Below are 18,604 nucleotides of genomic sequence, written 5' to 3'. Positions count from 1 at the left end.
TTTCTACATGCGACCATGGAAAATAAAATTATTTCCCGGAGATAACAACGGATATTTCTACATTTCGAGAGTTCTGGAAATTTGGTACCGTATAGTTGGAGGAAAAGAATTGAAGACCTTGCTGCAAAAATCGGACAAGCTCACTTTTTGATAAAATTGTGCCCGTTGCAATACAATCTATTTTTATGCACGAATTTGAAAGCTCTTTATTGAACAAGTTTTTATGGATTTATGTGGTGGATCCATTCCATTTCTGCAGCAAAGTCTCCAGGATGAAATGATTGAAGGGTTGTGGGACTTACCGGCCGCTTTTCGTGATCACCATCTCCGTGCCGAGTTTATGGAACTTCTCCCAAAGCTCTTTGCCTTCGAGGGTAACTTTCGGGTCATCAACAACACCGTCGTCTTCCGGTGGTGGCATTAGAGCAGGGTGAGGGCCGGCGAGAGGGTGATGGGGTGCCAGGGGATGTGGCGAGGTGTGCAACATCCCCGGGGGTAGATGGGGCCTGAGCGGCCTCATCGTAGGCCCACCAGGTCCACCCTGGTGGTGGTGGTGCAACGCTGCAGCTGCGGCCGCCAGCACGGCTGCTTCTTCGGGGGTGTGGGGCCCGAGGCCTAATCCTGCAAACAATCGTCAATGTTCATTTATCCTCTGTGTCGTACACGTGTATTTAAATATTAGGTTGGCAACTAAGTTCGCGACCTCCACATTTTCTCAAACAGAGTTATTTATATATGTATTTTTCAAGCACGAGTATTTTCTATCAAATTAATCGCAAAATTCAGAGCTTCCCAATGCATGAGGTTATAACGATACAATAAAAGAATTACGAAACAAAAGGTTTTTAGTTGCCAACCTAATACATGTGAAATAGGAATTTCTAAAAAATACACTCTTCAAATCGTTTACAAAATCACACTATCAACAGTCAATCATTATTAGACCGCAAATTTTTACGCAAAACAGAAATTGTTCGAGCGGCTCGTGAATTCGATAAATTCGGTGGAATATCGTCTTACAAATGATGTTTCACAAAGAAACCGCCGATTACCGTTGAATGGGAAATTTTCCAAATAAAATCGCGAAGGGTGCAGGGCACGGTGTTATCGAACGAGGTGTTGAACGATTTAATATGATTAAACGATAAACTCTGTTGAGCTCGGCGTATCGCAGCGGCAGCGGCGGCGGCAGCGGCTGGGTCTCGAATTGGCAATATTCGATTACAATTGCCGCGCTCCTTAATTAAAATATTATTAATCATTCGTTCCAGCGGATTTATGTCGACGCGTTCGAAAACAATCGGGCATTGTATCAATTTTCGCGGGGAGCGCGCGAGCGTTTCGCCGATATTACCGACTCGTCGCGGGACCGCACGGCAATCATCGTTGAAAGACGGTTGATTAATCTCATTTGTAAATGAAGCGCCGCAACAAAACCGATTCAACGATTTCCACCGTGCGCGGGACACGAGCCAATTTTTCGCGACGCGATTCTTGAGCCGTTCCGGACACGATCAATCGAATCGATTCCGAGAGAACAATTGCAGAGCATAGATTGCTTTGTTAACCCTTGGACAGCGTCAGACTCTATTTTTAAGGTGCTACGTCTGTTCGATCCGGGAATATCGAAGCTCGTGATCCAGTCGCGATTTTTCGCGATCGAGGCCTTGAACGCCTAGAACATATTATATCTACACCTACAGTCTTTTATAATTTTTTCCTTTATTAACTCCACAGGGGCTCACAAATGTTTAACAAAATCGTTGCGCTGTTTAGAAAATATTGTATGAGACATTCGCAATTTTGTTATGATTGCTTTCGCGTTTACGGAAGCTCGTAAAATTCCAATTTCGACTTTGAAAACGGTTCCACGGAGAAGTATCGGCTTATCTTTCGACAAATCAACGCGTTCATTTTCGAGACATTGTCAGTCGATTTTTCGCAACCGCGATATCGAACGGTTGGGACATTATCTGGGACCTTGCCAATTTAAATTTTCCCGTTTATCTTGTTTGTTACGTGTGCGGAGGGTCAGAAATTTTAAATTTCAATTTTTTTGAAATGGTTTGACGGAAGAGTCAGCTTTTTGTTTTGCGATAAATTGTTGCGTCTACTTTCAAAAGGTTGGCGAGAGCACCTCAGAAATATTTTTACAAGCCATTACGGTCTGTCATGGTTTGAAATTTCAATTTTCAAAATGGTTCGACGGAGAAATGTCTCCGTTTTCCGTGCGGGCGGGCTCGTTCATTTTATTTACAATTGGATACGGCCATAGATTCGTCCGAGTACAATTAGCAGGCCGGCCGTTAATGGGTCGGTTAACGAAACGGGTCACGTGACGGGTGCGCGTCGGTCGCGCGTCGAAACGGCGAGCGTATTTATTATTTCCGAATGCGAGCGCCGCAGGGCATTTGCATAAAATCCTCGTAAATTCTTCGGCTCCCCTTTCAGCGAAATTACGGAATCAATAAACGGCCGACGATTAAGATAACGTACGGATAGACTTTTCCACGAAGTTAGTGCACGGGGCCTCGCGAAACTCCTTGGGCCCCGACCGCGTGAGAGCACGCAGGAAACGATATGTATAAAATCGATCCTAAAATCTCCCAATGCACAACGGTTCCCCCGGATTCTTCTCCTCGGATCTTGGGAATCGTTCGTTCCCACGATTTCGAAATCCGCGGATTAATCGAACGATATAGGCGAATCAGGATCGAGCGCGTTTATGACTAATGACGCGGTTAATAGTCAGCGGCACGGGCTCCCGGTATTTTCTCTCGGTCTCGATCGATCGATCGCTTGCACACAACGTGCCTCGCCTAGAATCGAGCCGCGGGGAAAGGGAAAAAGGTGGTGGGGAAAAAAAAGAAAAACCGGTGGGAAAAGAGGAGGAAAAAACCAACCGGAACCTGTTGCCACTTTAATGACTCGATGATTGTTATCATACATACAAAGCCCGCGAGAGCCGATCATTAAATCGATACCGTTCATCTGTCTCGTATTTCGCCGTGTCTACAGGGCAGACCTATTCCATCTTGTTCTCTCGGTTCATGATCGCCGATGACGCGCGGCGTGTCGGTTCGCTATACTGCGCTCTCTGCCGGCCAAAATATGCTAATTAAAATGGAATCGCTCGACCGGAATCGGCGAACCAACCAATCGCATATTAAACGCGAGCTGCAACGTTTGAAACGGAAATTTGCGAGCCTCGAGTTCCCATCGGCCCCGTTCCAATTCTACTCCATCTTCTTGTAAGTTCAACTCTGTTCCCTCTTCTTGTAGTTTCTGACTCTAAAATGTATGTATTTTATCTGGCTCTTGAATACAACTCCAATTCATTAAAATTGCTAAAGAATGGATAAAATCGTATATCTGACTCGAGCTTTATAAAACGACAAGAAGAATTTACGAAAATTATCAACCAAAATCCACATCATTATTAGTAGACCTGCACCTGTTTTCATGTTGAAAAGAAGAGGCACATTTTGACTCAATCCTCGTTTCTAACAATTCCTTAACAAAATTTTGATCTCGCACAAAGATCCATAGTTGAACGATCACAAATCTGACTCATCCAACTGAACATCTACACATAAATATTGCACAACCCTGTAAAGACCTAGTTCAGCATCGAGCCAGTCTAATTATTCGTCCGACTGCGTGCGCGAGTTCGAACCGCGAATGTTACGAGGTTTATGCGTTCGTAATTTTCCGAGCGATGTAATCGAACAACTCGTTGCTATATTTATGTTGTATCGGTCGGGAGAGAATCACGGGATCGTTCGGGACCGCCAAAAATGGCGCGCCCCGACCTCCCTTAAAATTCACCCCCTCCGTAATTGCATCCCTGGGTAAACATGTTCGCCGGACAAACGACGGAAACGTTGTTATTATCGACGTGAATAATATTATTGTAACGTAAACGAGCGATCCCCGGTACGACTTAATTGAATCCCATCGTTCGGAGTATTGTTGTATCGGCAATGATTAAATCTGCTCGGGAGAGATTGTGTGCGGGGGCGCGTTCGACGCGCATCGATTTTCGCCGAACAGATTTTATGCGATTCGGGATATTGTATTTATCGATAATAAATCCCGAATCACGGGCGCGGGTGCGCGCGCGTTCACGCATACCGTGCACATCGCCCCCGTTTGATTTTTCTGTTTCGACGAGCGAACGCTAATTACGGCGATCCGTCTCGTCCGAATTGGTCTCAATTTTGCGAACCACTTGTTGGCTCCACTATTTCAATTATTTTAATCCGGAGATGCGTTCGTCAGTCGAAACACTAGAAAATATTCTGCGCGATCCTCGAAACGAGTACTCGAACGATCGACAAACGCTCTATATTTCTCTCTTTCTCTCTCTCTCTTAACAGTCGATAGAAATTCGGCCGATTCTGCTGCTCGATCATCGCGATAAAACATCAGTGAATCGGGACCGGCTGTCGACCGTTCGTTCCCCGCGGAAAACAAGAAAAATTGCCTCGGCCGTGCTCGATAAACGATCGGTTCATTTTTTATCGGGAGAAATTTCACCTGGAAACGCGGACCACAATACCGGCCGCCATTAATTGTGCCGCTTTCTATCGGACGCGAGCTTGCCACGGTTTTTCGCGTTTATCTACCGCGTGGCTCAAAACACTTGTAAATCTTACCGCGAAGGAATCCCCGTTAAAAACCGAGTGAAAAATATATAATTGTATTCATTCGTTCGATTCAAATGCGTTGTTCGTCGATCAAGCGCGTGAACTATAGCGCTTTGATCTCGATTATCTCGGTTTTTCTCGCAGAATCAGGTCAAAGTGGTTTCAACGCGGATCTCGCGACCGTTCTCTCCTGGATTTTACCGGCGCATGCCGCGAATTTTGAATTTTGCCGGACCCCGGTCGCGTCTCCGCGAGATTAATCGCCGCGAATTGGCCGGCAGCCCGACTGGAAAAGTGGAAGAGTTCGAAAATGACTCGGGAAAGCGATGACAAGTGGACGTCGCGGACGCGAGGAGAAATTCTCGCTGGAATCTCACAGAAACGTTCTGCGATTAATTTTTAACAAGTCTTCGGAAATACTGTTGCATCGAAAACATTGCTGAATCCACGCGTTTCGCACGCTGCTCGACCACAGATCTTTGTTGCGATTCGAGAGACATCGAGTTTGCATTCGTCGCTTGCTATCTCCTCTCGACCCGTGTACGTTGAAACGTGCGAAGAATACGTCTAACGTTCCTCCGATGACGAAGGCGAGAGACGGCTGTCCGAAACCGCGGGAACTTCGTACCACCTTCCAGACTTTATTCGAGTAGACTGAACTATTGCTCTCTTAATTAGACGAGGCTAATCAGGGAACCGATCGGATTCAATTGAATCAATTCGATCCGAGTGTGCGAACACCTTTGTGGGCCACTGTAACTCGAGAGAAGCGTGCACGCGATTAGGTCGAGAGCTCTTTCGACGCGCACTGCGCTGACACAAAATTTCGATTGGGTGACATAAAGCCTGGAGAGCTGGTTGTGTGATAGTTGTCTCGTTGGGATGTTTTCTTTATTACAATTCGATTATATATTCAAAGAAGAAGTGTACTAAAGCTTTTCAGATTCAGAATTGAATGTCCTTGAAAATTGAGTGTTGTTGAGATAATTCCTTTTTCCTCTTTTAATAATCCCAATCTTCCGAATCATTTACGTCAATTTTGAAAAGTGGATTTCGAAGCGTCCGGGGTTCAGGATCGAATATTCCTTTATTCGAGCATTTCAGTAATCTGTAATATTCGTGCTGGATGTAATTTCAATGACGCGAGGCAACGTTTGCTTTTCGTTGCCTCGACTGGTGTAACGCTCATTAAAATACAATTCCTGCTGCAGCGATTGTGAAAACGATTGTAAATAATATTACCGTGGGCAGAATGAATAAATACAGGGTGAAGTTGACGACGTAGACCACGGAACGGGTAAACCTCGAATGAAAATCCCTCCTGCAAATCAGGGAAAACTACCATATGGACAGATTATTCTACGATTTATCAAAAACATTACGAGAATTAATTCTACAATAAATTTGGAGTGTTTCGATCATCGTTAGAAAATTTCTTTTAGTCGCATCACTTCGTAGGGCTACTACAACGAACCTGGAGATCGAGATTCGAAAAATTCTATTTTATAAGACACGATATTCTTCGACTGGAGCTTCTGAATGATTGTTAGAAGATTCCGTTTAGCGCGAGCAGTGTCGTAGGGCTGCCACGGCGCACCTGAAGCGCGGCTACCTGAGCAAGATGGCGTCGGCGCAGGGGCTCTCGGCAGCCCAAGCACGAAATAATTGTTCCACTTCGACTCGAATCAGTGTCAGAAGCCTCCTCGATCGGTTCGCAGTAAGAATGTATATACAGATCGTCCCGGATTCGTCCAATTATACGAATTCTCGTCGAAAGGGAAGGAAGAGAAGATGGAAGGCGGTTAAAGGTGGCAGCTGCGGCTTCGAACTCCCATTGGACACGCCGTGCGACGACAGCCAAAGAGAGAGTGAGAGAAAGGGAACAAGAAAACAAGAGAGAGAGAGCGAGACAACGCGTGTCAACAGGCGCGGCGAATTAATTCATCATTGAAGTTAACGAAGGGAATAACTAGTTGTAGCGGACGAGGTGGACGCGTGTAATAATCAGATGTCAGATAAGACACCGCCGGCTGAAAATCGTTTCTCCGCCAGTCGGATTCGCTGTTTCACGCGGCTGCTGGCGTGACACAGCCGCGATACGATACAGCCCGACGATACACGGTGCTAATCATCCGTTTGTTCGCCAGTCAGGAATGATAAAAACAGTTCGGACGAGACCTGGATCACGGAACGAAGCTTTACCGACGACAGCTAGCTTCCGGTACCCCGTACCTCGGGCTACCACTTCGATCGGAGAAGATAAACTCCACAACTTCGATGTTTTATCAACTTTACATTCCCTGGTCAACTTTGTTCTTGTACTCTTATCGATGTACGCGACCCTCTTGTACAAAATATTACTTTCTGACTTCGTATTATACAGCCAGTAAATTGTCGCAACGACAAGCTGCAACTTGGTAAAATGTATATAAACAATATATTTCATCGAGTAGAATGCTCGTTTCTGTTCTTGTATTCTTATCGACATAATCAACGCTCGATAAAATATTTTCTGATTTCGCTTTTAATATATTCCATCGAATAAATTGTCAAGTACAAAGTGAAATTACGTCGAGGTATAATTACTCGTTAGGCTTCGTGCTGAGATGCGCACTGAATATATTTCATCGAGTAAATTGTCAACTTCAAGCTGCAACTTCGTTAAGGTATGCTACTCGGACTTCTCGGGTAATTTACTCGATCGAAATTTTTCAAAATCTGTTCCGGACGTAATTAAAAATCGTGGACGCCCTGGCCTCGCAACTCGGTGAATCACAAACCGATTCTATCTTATCGGACCTGCTACAATGTGCTGCATCCCGAACGGCGGTCATTAATTAATGTGTTAATTTGAATATTTCTACCGAACACACGCGTGGACCCCGACCGATCCGCGACAATGAAGATTTTAAATGGCTCGAATCAGATCGGAAATGTAAAGCCACGAGTCTACGTGTACGTCCGTTGCCAAAGATAGCAGGAACTTCCTCGTTTGTGCTTCTTTCGGGTGCACACTCATTACTGTAATTATTCGTAATTATGTGGAATCCGCGCGCCCGGAATGAATAATTACGGATCCGTTCCGCGCGGCTTTCGAAACCTATTAGAACGAACAGATCGCGGTAGATCTTTCGAATTCGTTGGCTGTCCTGCTTTCGAGCCTGCTGAATACATTTGCCCCTATCGTCGTCGATAGAGCTCGAACGGGTACCTTCGAGAATTTGCATTCGCGAAATCGGTCACGGCATTTTCTTCCAACCCCCTTGCGACACGCTTCGAGGGCACGCTCGCGGAATTTTTCCCCGGTACATCCAGCCCGTGCATCTTCCGGAAACTTTGCCGACTTGTTTAGGAACGCTTCAGCTGTGTTCTCAATTTTTTACGCGCCGATACCACCGAAACTCTGGCGAATATTCGTCGAAGAAACACAGACTCCTCTCACAGGACTTTGCGCGACGTTTCGCGGAATTTTGTTGAATTTGTTAGTCAAATATTATTTTCCTTCCGTTTCCGTGGCGCGAGATTAACATCATGTAGATTGAGAATTCTGCTCAAGTCTTATTATGTTTGTAGTTTCTACAGTTCTGAAAATAATAGTATATAAAAATTCAACAATATGCTTCGAACCTGTGTAAATCTGCTTGTCAAGTTTCATAAAAAAATCTCATTCGGTTTGTTACTAAAAAATTGTTCTTCATAATCGAAACTGTGTAAAATAATGTTCTAAGGCCGAACGCACCAATAATGAGTACACTGATTGTCATTGAAATTCGCAGAACAATTTGACACGATTTTTGTGTTCGCAGAAACACGGTGTTTCTCTAGAAAAGAGCATTGGACAGTCACGAGCGAAAATCTGCTAACACGCCGATTTATCACTCGGAGAATCAGCGGCGTAATACTATCTGCAGCGAGATTAATTTCCAGACAGAAGCTTCCTTTCGCTCTCCTCGACAATTTCGCGTGTTCTCGCAATCAATTCCAGACGTTCACGCGAACATGGGTCGTCACGAGTCAACGGGTTCGGTGCCGAGGAGTTTGGGGGAAAACATCCACGGGCGAGAACCGTGCGAATTCTCATTTGCACAACTTTGTCGAGCGAACGTGTTAATTTGCGCGCACTGGATCCGATTGAAACGTCGAACCTCGCCGGAAACACGTCGAACCCTTCCGAAAGCTGAATATACATTGACTAACGCCTTTCTTCACGCGACAAACATTATTGCTCGACACTTGCTTTTTATTCCCGGGGAACAATTATCTCGTTTTCGATGGAGAATATTAAAGGAAGAGTCGATTCACAATTTACACTTGATTTACCATGAACCGGAACACGATCGTTGAAAGACGGCTCTAACGATTGACATAATCGGCGCACTGTATCCGCGAGTCACTCGCGATGAAAACCAGGTTACACCCCGCACACATTTTCCGAAGGTTCACCGTGTTGCAAGCGATCCCCTGTCCCCCTGCGTCCGACAGGCCACGTCCGTTTCGATGGAAACAAAGACAATGCGTTCTGGAAATGATATCGGTGCTCCGTGGCGTTGCTCGTTTAACGCGAAAGATATGCCGGATCGATTGCATTATCGGGCCGGGCCCGGCCCGTAATGTATTGCCGACGTGCGGCCAGGATTTTTCCTTCCTCAGCTGTTCGCAGCCGCGTTCCCGATCCTTATCATCTTTCCTGCGCTGTTCCAGGCGTTGCCCAATGAGACTCCAGACTCTGTATTTTCCAGGCTGACCCGCGGAACCGACGTCCATTTCGAAACCAGCGAACCACTCGAGGATCATCGGGGATGATCAATGGACGCTGGACGCACCCTCCGGATTGATTTCTTGCGAAACATTTTTCCAAGATAATGGGAGACGTTCACACAGGATGTCCTTTTTGTTATTCTATCAAGTCTCCAGGTGATCACGATCATGTTCGTCGAGGAATCAGCTTCATCCTAGGTTCAGCTCCGAAGATATCCACTATGTCTGACGATCAGCGAACCCGTCGACTTGATCTACTTAACGGATCTTCTCCTCGATGATCGAACGACAATTTCATGAGGAGAATATTGTTCGGGAATTGTAAGTACAGTGTTACGCTATCGTCGTAGTACATTGTTTTAGAACGTACTTGATTGAAATGTCAAGACTGTCCTTGGCAAACACGATCAATGCAGGAAACAACCCTAGCTAGCATTTAGGCACTTGATGCTCGTCTTAGATCGCGTTGGGTTCGTTCAAAAGCGAATTAGATGGAGACTCTTCTACGGCAATCGTACCTCCACACGATTTACCAGTTGGTTTGCTAAAAGGATCCTAATCTACAAACTAGATCACAGAGATCTTTGTTGGTTCGGTTTTTAACAGGTCCTAGAACGAATGCTGATAGATCAGGGTAAGTTCTTCGAGGCTTATGGCTGCTTTTAGACAGATTCTATAATAAATGCAGATAGACGATTGGGGAAAGCTTCTTCAGAGATTGCGTTTGTTCTTCAAGAGGTTCTGAACAATTGTCTTCTAGCAATGATTGCAGGTAGATGAGGATAGCCGCTTCTTCTTTAGATGTTACGCTTGTTTTTGGACAGATTCTGGACGATGGTTTCCCAACAACATGCGGATAGATAAAGACAGCTTCTTCTTTAGGTTATGTTTGTTTTTAGACAGGTTCCGAGATGATTTAGGATTTGAGCAACTCCTCTGGGATTTGATGGCTCTATTTAGGCGCGATTTCGACCGCAATTAACAGTTTCGCAAGCATAATCGACTCGCGTGCGCCGAACAAAAGCCGCAGTCTTTTCCCCGATTTTCTGGCCGACGGATGCGTTGCGCAACGCGGACAAACGGACAGAAGCGGACAGAAGCGGAGACGCGCGTGTTCCCGCGGAAAGCGGCCGCACTTCCGGTTCGACAATGGCATAGTGCCAGCCTGATGAGCAATCCACGCGATCGCCACGATTTTTCCTGGATTCCTCGAGAAAATTCGCGATGAATAATGATAACAAGAAGTGCTCGGAGAGTCCACTCGAAACTCGTTTGACGGACCATCTTGCTTCTCCTTCAAATCTAATTAGTATACTTTTGCGTTAACTCTGAGCAGCAGCTGCTAAATAGAACACCGTTTGTAACCACTTTATTATGTTGAAAGCAATGACATAATGGCGTCCATAAATTTTTCCGGTGTTTCTACTGTAAAATTTGTAGTCTAATAATTATAGTCCACAGTTTTATGCACGGGTGAATTTTCTAGGTATGATTCATGAATATAATGGAATTGAAGGAAAGTTTATTTCTTGCGTTGGTCATTCCAGTAGTGGAATATTGAACTGCGAACAGTATCAACTCTTTTCAAACGTACCTACATCTATTTCTCGCATTTATATGAACTTCGTCGACCAATGATGACGTTCTATTCGAACAATGCGAAGGAAAGAAGCCACCGAGACAGCATTCGTTTTAAAGGAAATCTTGAAAACTGACTTTCGCGAAAGAGCAAGAAAACGCGGGGACCTTATGGAAATTTATGCGCCTCGAGCACGGAATTATCGTGACTGGTTCAGTGCATAGATTGTGAGGAAAGCTGAGGGTTAGCGGGTGCAATCTGCGAAGACCACGGTGGCCATCTTGGCTCGGAAGAGACAGTGTCCGAAAGAACACGTTCGATAAACCGGACAGTTCGGAACGTTTCTCCGAGATTCGATGAGAATTAATTCAGATTCGGTCTGTATTAGGAAACAATTTGCCTCGGCCTGGCATTAATAAGCCTGACGGTTTATTAGCTGCTCAAGCACGTGATCCGAGTTCGTTCGGATCCTGATGTAACGTGTAATTTCCTTTGTCACGAGTCTGCTCGGACCTACGTGCTAGTTCAATTTACTACATTGAAGACGCGCGCGTTGATTTCCCGGTGGTCGAGCATCGGAAAGCACCGTCGCGCATTTTAAACGATCAACTTTTCTTCTCTGCTCTCTTTTCATACGTATCTAGAACAATCTCTGCTAAACGCGAATTCACAGTCGAATATGTTCGAAAACGCTGAACGAGCAGCCGACTAAATTCCGAATTTCACGACGGAATTTTCCTGCGTACTAATTTGCGAAATGGCACGGTCGTTTCAATTCTTTCTTGCTTTTTTCCCTATCGGAGAACCAACGAATTTTCCGAAACGAAGTGTAGCGCGTGGACGTCGCTAGTCCGCCGCGCGAGGAAACACGAACCCTTCCGGTTTAATTCGATTTTAATTGGCGTTTGACACAGGCGCGTATTAATGAATCAACATAGAATACACGCGGAAAAGCTGCTCGGTTTCATTTAATGAATGGACGAGGCGGACATCCGATCACGACCTTAATGAAGCTACCCGCGGTGTCTCTCTGTATTTCCGATCGCGAATCGACGCACCGACTACGGGTAAATTAACGATCCTGCACGGAACTTTTTCGAGAGAAGCAGTGTAATTATGACGTTTCCTTAAAGAACTCCTAGCGAACCAAGTCGATTGGGACAATCCTAACCTCAACCACTCGGATTCGACGGATCGGCAAAGAATCTCGTCGGTTCCTAGAAGAACAGGGACGCTCGATTTGCAATGGAACTGTGCGTGTGTGTACAATGCACCTGGGAATAGCGCACAATAATTGTTTTCAGGTAAACGTCACTCTGTAAGCTACTATCATTTTTCAACTTCCCTCATTCCAGAAAATGGAGCACAGACGGTACACTGTGGCCAACTATTAGTTTCATCGTGTACAATAATTACTCCTGCTCCTCGGTGATAAATAATCGTCCAAGGAATACCTTCCGAACAAATTTTGTAACAAACACGTAGCGTGCAAGAACCTGAACAATTGACGTGTGCAAGATTTGTTGCACACGAATACCAGTCAGGACAACCTATTGAAAGAATAACGCCGGACGTTTGTAGACTTCATTTCTCCAGAATACAAACTCGATTGAACCTTCAGAGGGAACTCAACGTATTGCACAATCAAACGTGAATCAAGATGACAACCCTTTCTCTTGAAACGTTCGTTCTGGCTCGTCCACGGGTTTTCGCCATCGAATTTTCCATTCGCGAGGAAGATAGGCTTCTGTATCATCGGTGAGAAGATAAATCATCCCGTTCCACGCGAAACAGAATCAACGACCCGAGAGCCGACGTCTAACAACGTCGTTGGGAACGATTGACAGGCGAACGAACGGCCGGTTCAGCGAAAACACGGCTCGCCACGTTAACAAACCGATCGTCGATTCGGGAAACGAATGTATCCGTGGCGATCGGGCCGGATGAATAAGCGATGGAACGGTTCTCTCGCGTGCCGCGCGTACGTCTTCCTCGGACCATCATTAGAATCGTCATTCGGATCATCTCCGCGATCAACGAGGAGACCGGGAAAATTCGCGGGAAACCCGGCCGGTTTGTGCAAACACGCAACAAGTTCGGCCTCGAACAACAATTTCGAATAGCGCGAACTTTCACTGAATTTTACCTCTGGCAACGAGTTCGAGTACATCTCGTGCAACTTTTACAAACTTTATCAAACGAATTCGGATAGATCAGAGCGTTAAAAAGAGGATTGATGTTCGGAAACAACAATTTCAAATCACTGCGATCTTTCACTGAATTTTTCCTCTTGCAACGAGTTGGAATAAATCTCGTGCAACTTCTACAAACTTGACGCAAACTTTATCAAACGGATTCGGATAGATCAGAGCGCTAGAAAGAGGATTGATGTCCAGAGACAACAATTTCCTCAGTACCCTGAATTTTTCCTCTCGTGACGAGTTGGAATAAATCTCGTGCAGCTTCTACAAACTTGCAGCAAACTTTATCAAACGAATTCGGATAGATCAGAGCGTCAGAAAGAGAATGACTGTCCAACGTCATTTTCGAGCGAGTTCGGGTACGTTCGCGAAGGTTTAAGATGGTTCGCAGCGGTTTGCATGGGGCTCCCGATCCCAGCGGGGTTCCAGGTCGAATAAACTCCGTTTTATCCGAAGCGGGGCGATAAAAGTTGCCGGCCACGTTCTCGGAAAGTCCGGCGAGCTAGAGCGAGCGAGCAAGCGCGCGCGCGGTCCGAGTAACGAGTTTTTGAATATTCCCCAGGGCGCCGGGGAAGTCTCAACTATCTCGGTTGCAAGTTCTCCCTCTCCCCGCGATGTTTCCGCGAATCAACTTTTACGGTCTCGGCTCCGAAGCAACTCGATACAGAGAATTTTCCACCGAGAGAGAGAAAGAGCGGGAGAGACCCGGAGTGCTTTTAAAGACCGGCGGTCTTTAACTCTTAATTGTACTTCGGATTAATCGAGCGAAGGTTTCCCTTTGAAGATAGAAACTATTCCCTATTTCAACCTGGCGTTTTCAACGGATAAACGCGCGGCGTGATCCTCTGGGGAGGATGATAGTTGCCAAACTTGGTGAACAGAACATGGACTCACAAAATCGAGCACTGTTCTCGCGATTTTACACATTCAACTGCAAACTTCACTCACCGGGGACTGTGGGTGAGGTGGAGGGGCACTCTGTACGGTACCTACTCCATTCTATCATCAGACTACTGTTTCATCTACAGCCTACGACTTTTTCGAGCAGAATCCTACCGGGTAACAGAGGCCTGCTACATCACTGAACCTTCAACTGCGAATTTTACTCATTGGGGACCCTGGCCAAGGTGCAATAACACTGTCTGAACGGTACCTACTCCTTTCTACGGTCAGAATACGGTTTTATCTACAGTCTAAGATGTTTGGAGCAGAATACTACCGGGGAACAGAGTCCTGCTACATCACTGACCCTTCAACTGCAAGTTTCACTTATCGGGGACCCTGGGCAAGGTGGAAGAACACTGTCTGCACGGGGCCTACTCCTTTCTATGGTCAGAATACTGTTTCATCTACAGCCCAAGATTTTTCGAGCAGAATCCTACCGGGGAACAGAAGCTTGCTACATCACTGACCCTTCAACTGCAAGTTTCACTTATCGGGGACCCTGGGCAAGGTGGAAGAACACTGTCTGCACGGGGCCTACTCCTTTCTATGGTCAGAATACTGTTTCATCTACAGTCCAAGATTTTTCGAGCAGAATCCTACCGGGGAACAGAAGCTTGCTACATCACTGACTCTTCAACTGCAAGTTTCACTCACCGGGGACCCTGTTCTACCTACGGACTACAGTTTCATCTACATCGTAAGACTTTCTGGAGCGGAATTTTAGTCTCGCGAGAACACTAACGAGCGTTCAGCGCGATTTTACAGGATAGCACGGTCTGCGGAGTGTTTCACGTCGAAGACACTGAGGGGGTGCACTGTTATCTAGGTAGAAACACTTGTGGCTCACCTGGTGGCGTGATTCCGTGGGGGTTGAGATGCGGATGATGGTGGGCGGTGCTGAGGATGCCTTTGCCGGGCAGATGATGGGCCGTCGGGCCCGGGGAACTTGTCGCGGGCAAATGGGCCGCCGGATTGTAGAAGCCGGCCGCCGCCAGGGTGGCAGCGCTGAAGTAGCTTGCGACGACCACCGCCGAGGACGGATGGGACAATTCCCTCTGGCTGGGCAACGGCGGTGGCGTTTCCGGTGCGGCAGCCGGGCTGCCTGGTCCACCGGGCGGCGGCGATGCGCTGCCTTGAGATGACGAGCCGCCCAAGATCGGCGGATGTGTGTTAGCCGCTGTCAGCAACGAGGAGACGCTGAAATCCGTCGGTCTCGGGGCGGCCGGGGCCGGCAGGTGGCCGCCGGAGATGTGTCCGTTCGGGTTCGCTGACGGCGGGCCGGCGATCGAGGTGGCGAATGGCGAGTGCTGATTCAGAGCCGTCGCTGACGCGGGGTACGCCATCCCAGGCCCCCCCGCCTCGGCCCTCGGCCCCGTGTTTGCACCCTCGACCACGTTAGCCTCCAATTCTCGTCTACGTCGTTGACCTTCGATGTCCTTCGCGGAGGAGTCCACTTCCTCCTCCTCCACCACCTCCTCGACCCGTGATCGCTGCTGCAGAGCGGAGGGTTGCGGAGTGCTGGCGCAGTGGGTACCCCTGCACGCCGTGTCTTGTTCGAATCTCATCGAGACGGGCCGGGTCTGCCGAGTCGCGCGAGATTCCTCTTCGAGTGACTCAAACTAGAAGGAGACGACTCGAGATTACCGGGAATTACCGAGTCGTCTGGCACGCACGTAGAAACACTCGCAACACACTTTGTCCGTCTATATTTTCTTTTCTGTTTCTTTTTTTTTTATTTCACTGGAAGATTCGATGGATGTCTGTTTATGTAATACGCTGTCTTTGTCGATCGTGTTTTCTTTTTGTAAACTAGTCCAAGTCACTGGTGGTAGTGTAGTAGAACATCCGACCCGTCAACCGCACCGTTCGACTAACTGTTCGGTTCGTTCTCGGACATGTTTCCGAAGTATCCGGTCGCTCAAGAGCGGATCCCGCGATCCTCGCTGGACTCGCGGTCCCACTGGGATCCTGCGATCGCCACGGACCCCGTCGCGAACCCGCCAGTGGACATTGTACGTCGCGACGGGTCTGGACAGGCACCACCGGTGAACAGCACACTCTTTCTCCCTCTCTCTCTCTGTACGGTGACTGTCGAACTCCGAATAAAACGTACGGGTACACTCCGTGCGATGCACCGGGCTTGTTACGCCAACGTACAAACACTGTGATTGATCCCGATCAACTTTGGTCGCGCGTCACAGAGAGAAAGACAGAGGGTTAGAAACAGGGAGAGACAGAAGAAAAGAGAGACACACAGAATTCGGTGAATCTTTTCTCGGAGCGCGGCGACAGACAGGAGAATGTTGGAGAGTCCACTGGGTCGCACGTTCTGTAGGAATGATTCACTTGTGCTTCGAGTATCCTGCGTTTCACTGTTGTTCACTGTGGGCGCACTGACCGGGTGCTCTTCACCGGGTAGTTCTTCCGTGGACACTCTGATCACCTCACTGAGACGAGCAAAACCGGTGGTCGCGCGAAGAGAGACGCGGCCGAGAGGACGACGCGCGAGAAACGAAACGAAGCCGGCCGCGCGCACCGGCGCGGTGTGCAGGAGAGAACGTTGTCCGACGGCGACGGCGACGACGACGACGGCGGCAGCGGAGGCTACGACGGCTACGACGACGACGAAGCCGGGGAGCGGACAGTTCGGTGTGCCGTGTGTGTATACCCGCAACGCGAGACGCAAGTCGACAAAAAGTCGAGTGCGAGAGAGCGAGAGAGTGAGAACGAGAGAGGGCGGGAGAGAGCGAGTGAGCGAGAGAGAGAGCTCTAGAGAGGCTCGGCTGCTCTGCTCCCGAACCTGGGCCGGAGAGCGGACGAAAGGTGTTACTTGGGTGGCGCCGCGATGGTCACTGAGCAGCGCTAGGATTGACACCTCCTCTGGGGGCTCACCCCCACACCTCCCGCGGAGGTGTTGGTGTGCTAAAGTCCTCGTCCGGATTCAGGGCGTGTGTACGCGTGTCTACGTGTACGGGGCCGGCCGTGTGTGCGTGTATACAGACGAGCGGAGTGTGCCTGCGCCGACGAACGGACGCGGGAGGCGTGAATGCTGGAGGGCAGCGACGCGAAGACTGAGACGGTGCAGGGGCTCCTCCTCCCTTCCCCTACGTCCCCTACACGACCAGTCATGGTGGGAGAACCTGCCGAGCCGGCCGAGTCGCTATAACCTCGCTAGAGCGCGAGCGAGAGGGGAATACGCTTGCCAAACCGCTCGAGAAGGAGAAAGGGAACGCTATAGAGGCGCCCTTCCCCGGCGTCCAACGGGCGATAATGAGCGCTCGTAGTCGGGATTGGCGTTCCGGCGCCAATCCCAGCGGCGTTGCTCTCGACGCCTTTCCCGACGTCCCTCCACCACCCTTCGCGCTTCGCCCCTCTCGCTCCGTCTTCCTTCTACTCGAGCACGTCCTCTCTCTCTCCGGTATCCCCACCGCTTCAGCCGGCTCTGCACCACGCTTCCGACGGTCTTCCTTCGATGTCTTACTGTCTCTCGCTCTCTCCTTCTATCTCTTTGTCCCGCCAACAGAGCCGTTCCCCCACCGCTATCCGTCGAAGGGTGTTAACCGCGAGTACGCCCATTAACACCACCCTCCCCGCGGTATCCGACTCCGAGGGCGGGGGATCCGTGGAGAGAGGGAAACTGCGATCGACGTTGCTCGAAGCTTCGCTGCCGTCGAGAACCGTGTCGTGTCGATTGACACGCTGGATTTTTACCGGCGCTCGACAACCACCGAACCAACCTACGATACCACGCACAGAAAGCCGTTGCCTGCTCGCTAGATTGAACGTCTTCCGTTGCTCGTATCGCGAGAAGATCAATTTTCAAACGCCAGGTTCGTCGACTCGTCTTGGCCCTGTTTCTAAACGATTTCTATTTCTAAAGTTAACCACGACGTCGCTTAGAACCGGTGAAATCACTGATTAAATATGTTCAGTATCCCCCTGAGCTGTCCACCAGTCTATGAATCGTGCTTTCTTATCGCTGACAAAGTCAAAGGACGCCTTTCTAATTTCTGACTCGGGGGAGACAAATTCGGGTTCAGACGGATCGGAGACTGCTCGTGAAATCGCGAATCCGTTCCGGTCGTCCCGCGCAACCCGTCCGGATCGGCCGGTGTCGACCGGATGGCGAAACCGCGCGGATTCGGCGCAACCGAGGCGCCTCGACAGCCCGGTTTCTCCATTAATCCGGCACGGCACTTCATCAGTCATAATTCAAGCCGATTGGCCGTGTCGAGGGCTGTCCAAGTTTTCCGCGAAAAGCCGAGTGAGAAATTTTCGCGAGCTGTGCCAAAATTCGCGCTAGCCAGCGTCACGAGCATCACCGTTCCGCTCTCCCACCGTCGGTTTCCCCCCGGTCGGCCCCCACCCGCCGCCCCAACAGACTCGTCGAGGAGTTGACTTGCGCGGTTCTGCCGTGAAGGAGAAACCGCTGACCCCGCCCACTTGGCTCCCACCGCCGTCCCTCGTCCCCA

General features: G+C 48.6%; 1 protein-coding gene across 4 annotated transcripts in view; it reads right to left on the bottom strand.

Annotated features, from left to right (window-relative positions):
* Bi (T-box transcription factor bifid) overlaps window positions 1-17,218 on the bottom strand; it is a 120,241-nt gene extending 103,023 nt beyond the window's left edge. For 3 of the 4 annotated variants that reach the window (XM_076438589.1, XM_076438590.1, XM_076438592.1), the window contains exons 1-2: window positions 14,980-17,217; window positions 303-621 (exon numbers count right to left, since the gene is read on the bottom strand). In XM_076438589.1, the coding sequence (XP_076294704.1) occupies window positions 303-621; window positions 14,980-15,697 (1,037 nt within the window). In that variant the 5' untranslated portion in view covers window positions 15,698-17,217. Of the gene's footprint in view, window positions 1-302; window positions 622-14,979 lie in introns of all 4 variants that reach the window. The other variant, XM_076438591.1, reaches the window with a different exon arrangement.
* Window positions 17,219-18,604: the final 1,386 nt, after the last annotated feature.

This window comes from Lasioglossum baleicum, chromosome 14 (genome assembly GCF_051020765.1).
Source record: "Lasioglossum baleicum chromosome 14, iyLasBale1, whole genome shotgun sequence".
NCBI lineage: Eukaryota > Metazoa > Arthropoda > Insecta > Hymenoptera > Halictidae > Lasioglossum > Lasioglossum baleicum.
The sequence above is the reverse complement of the archived record's forward strand: the minus strand, read 5'-3'. Positions and strand labels throughout refer to the sequence as shown.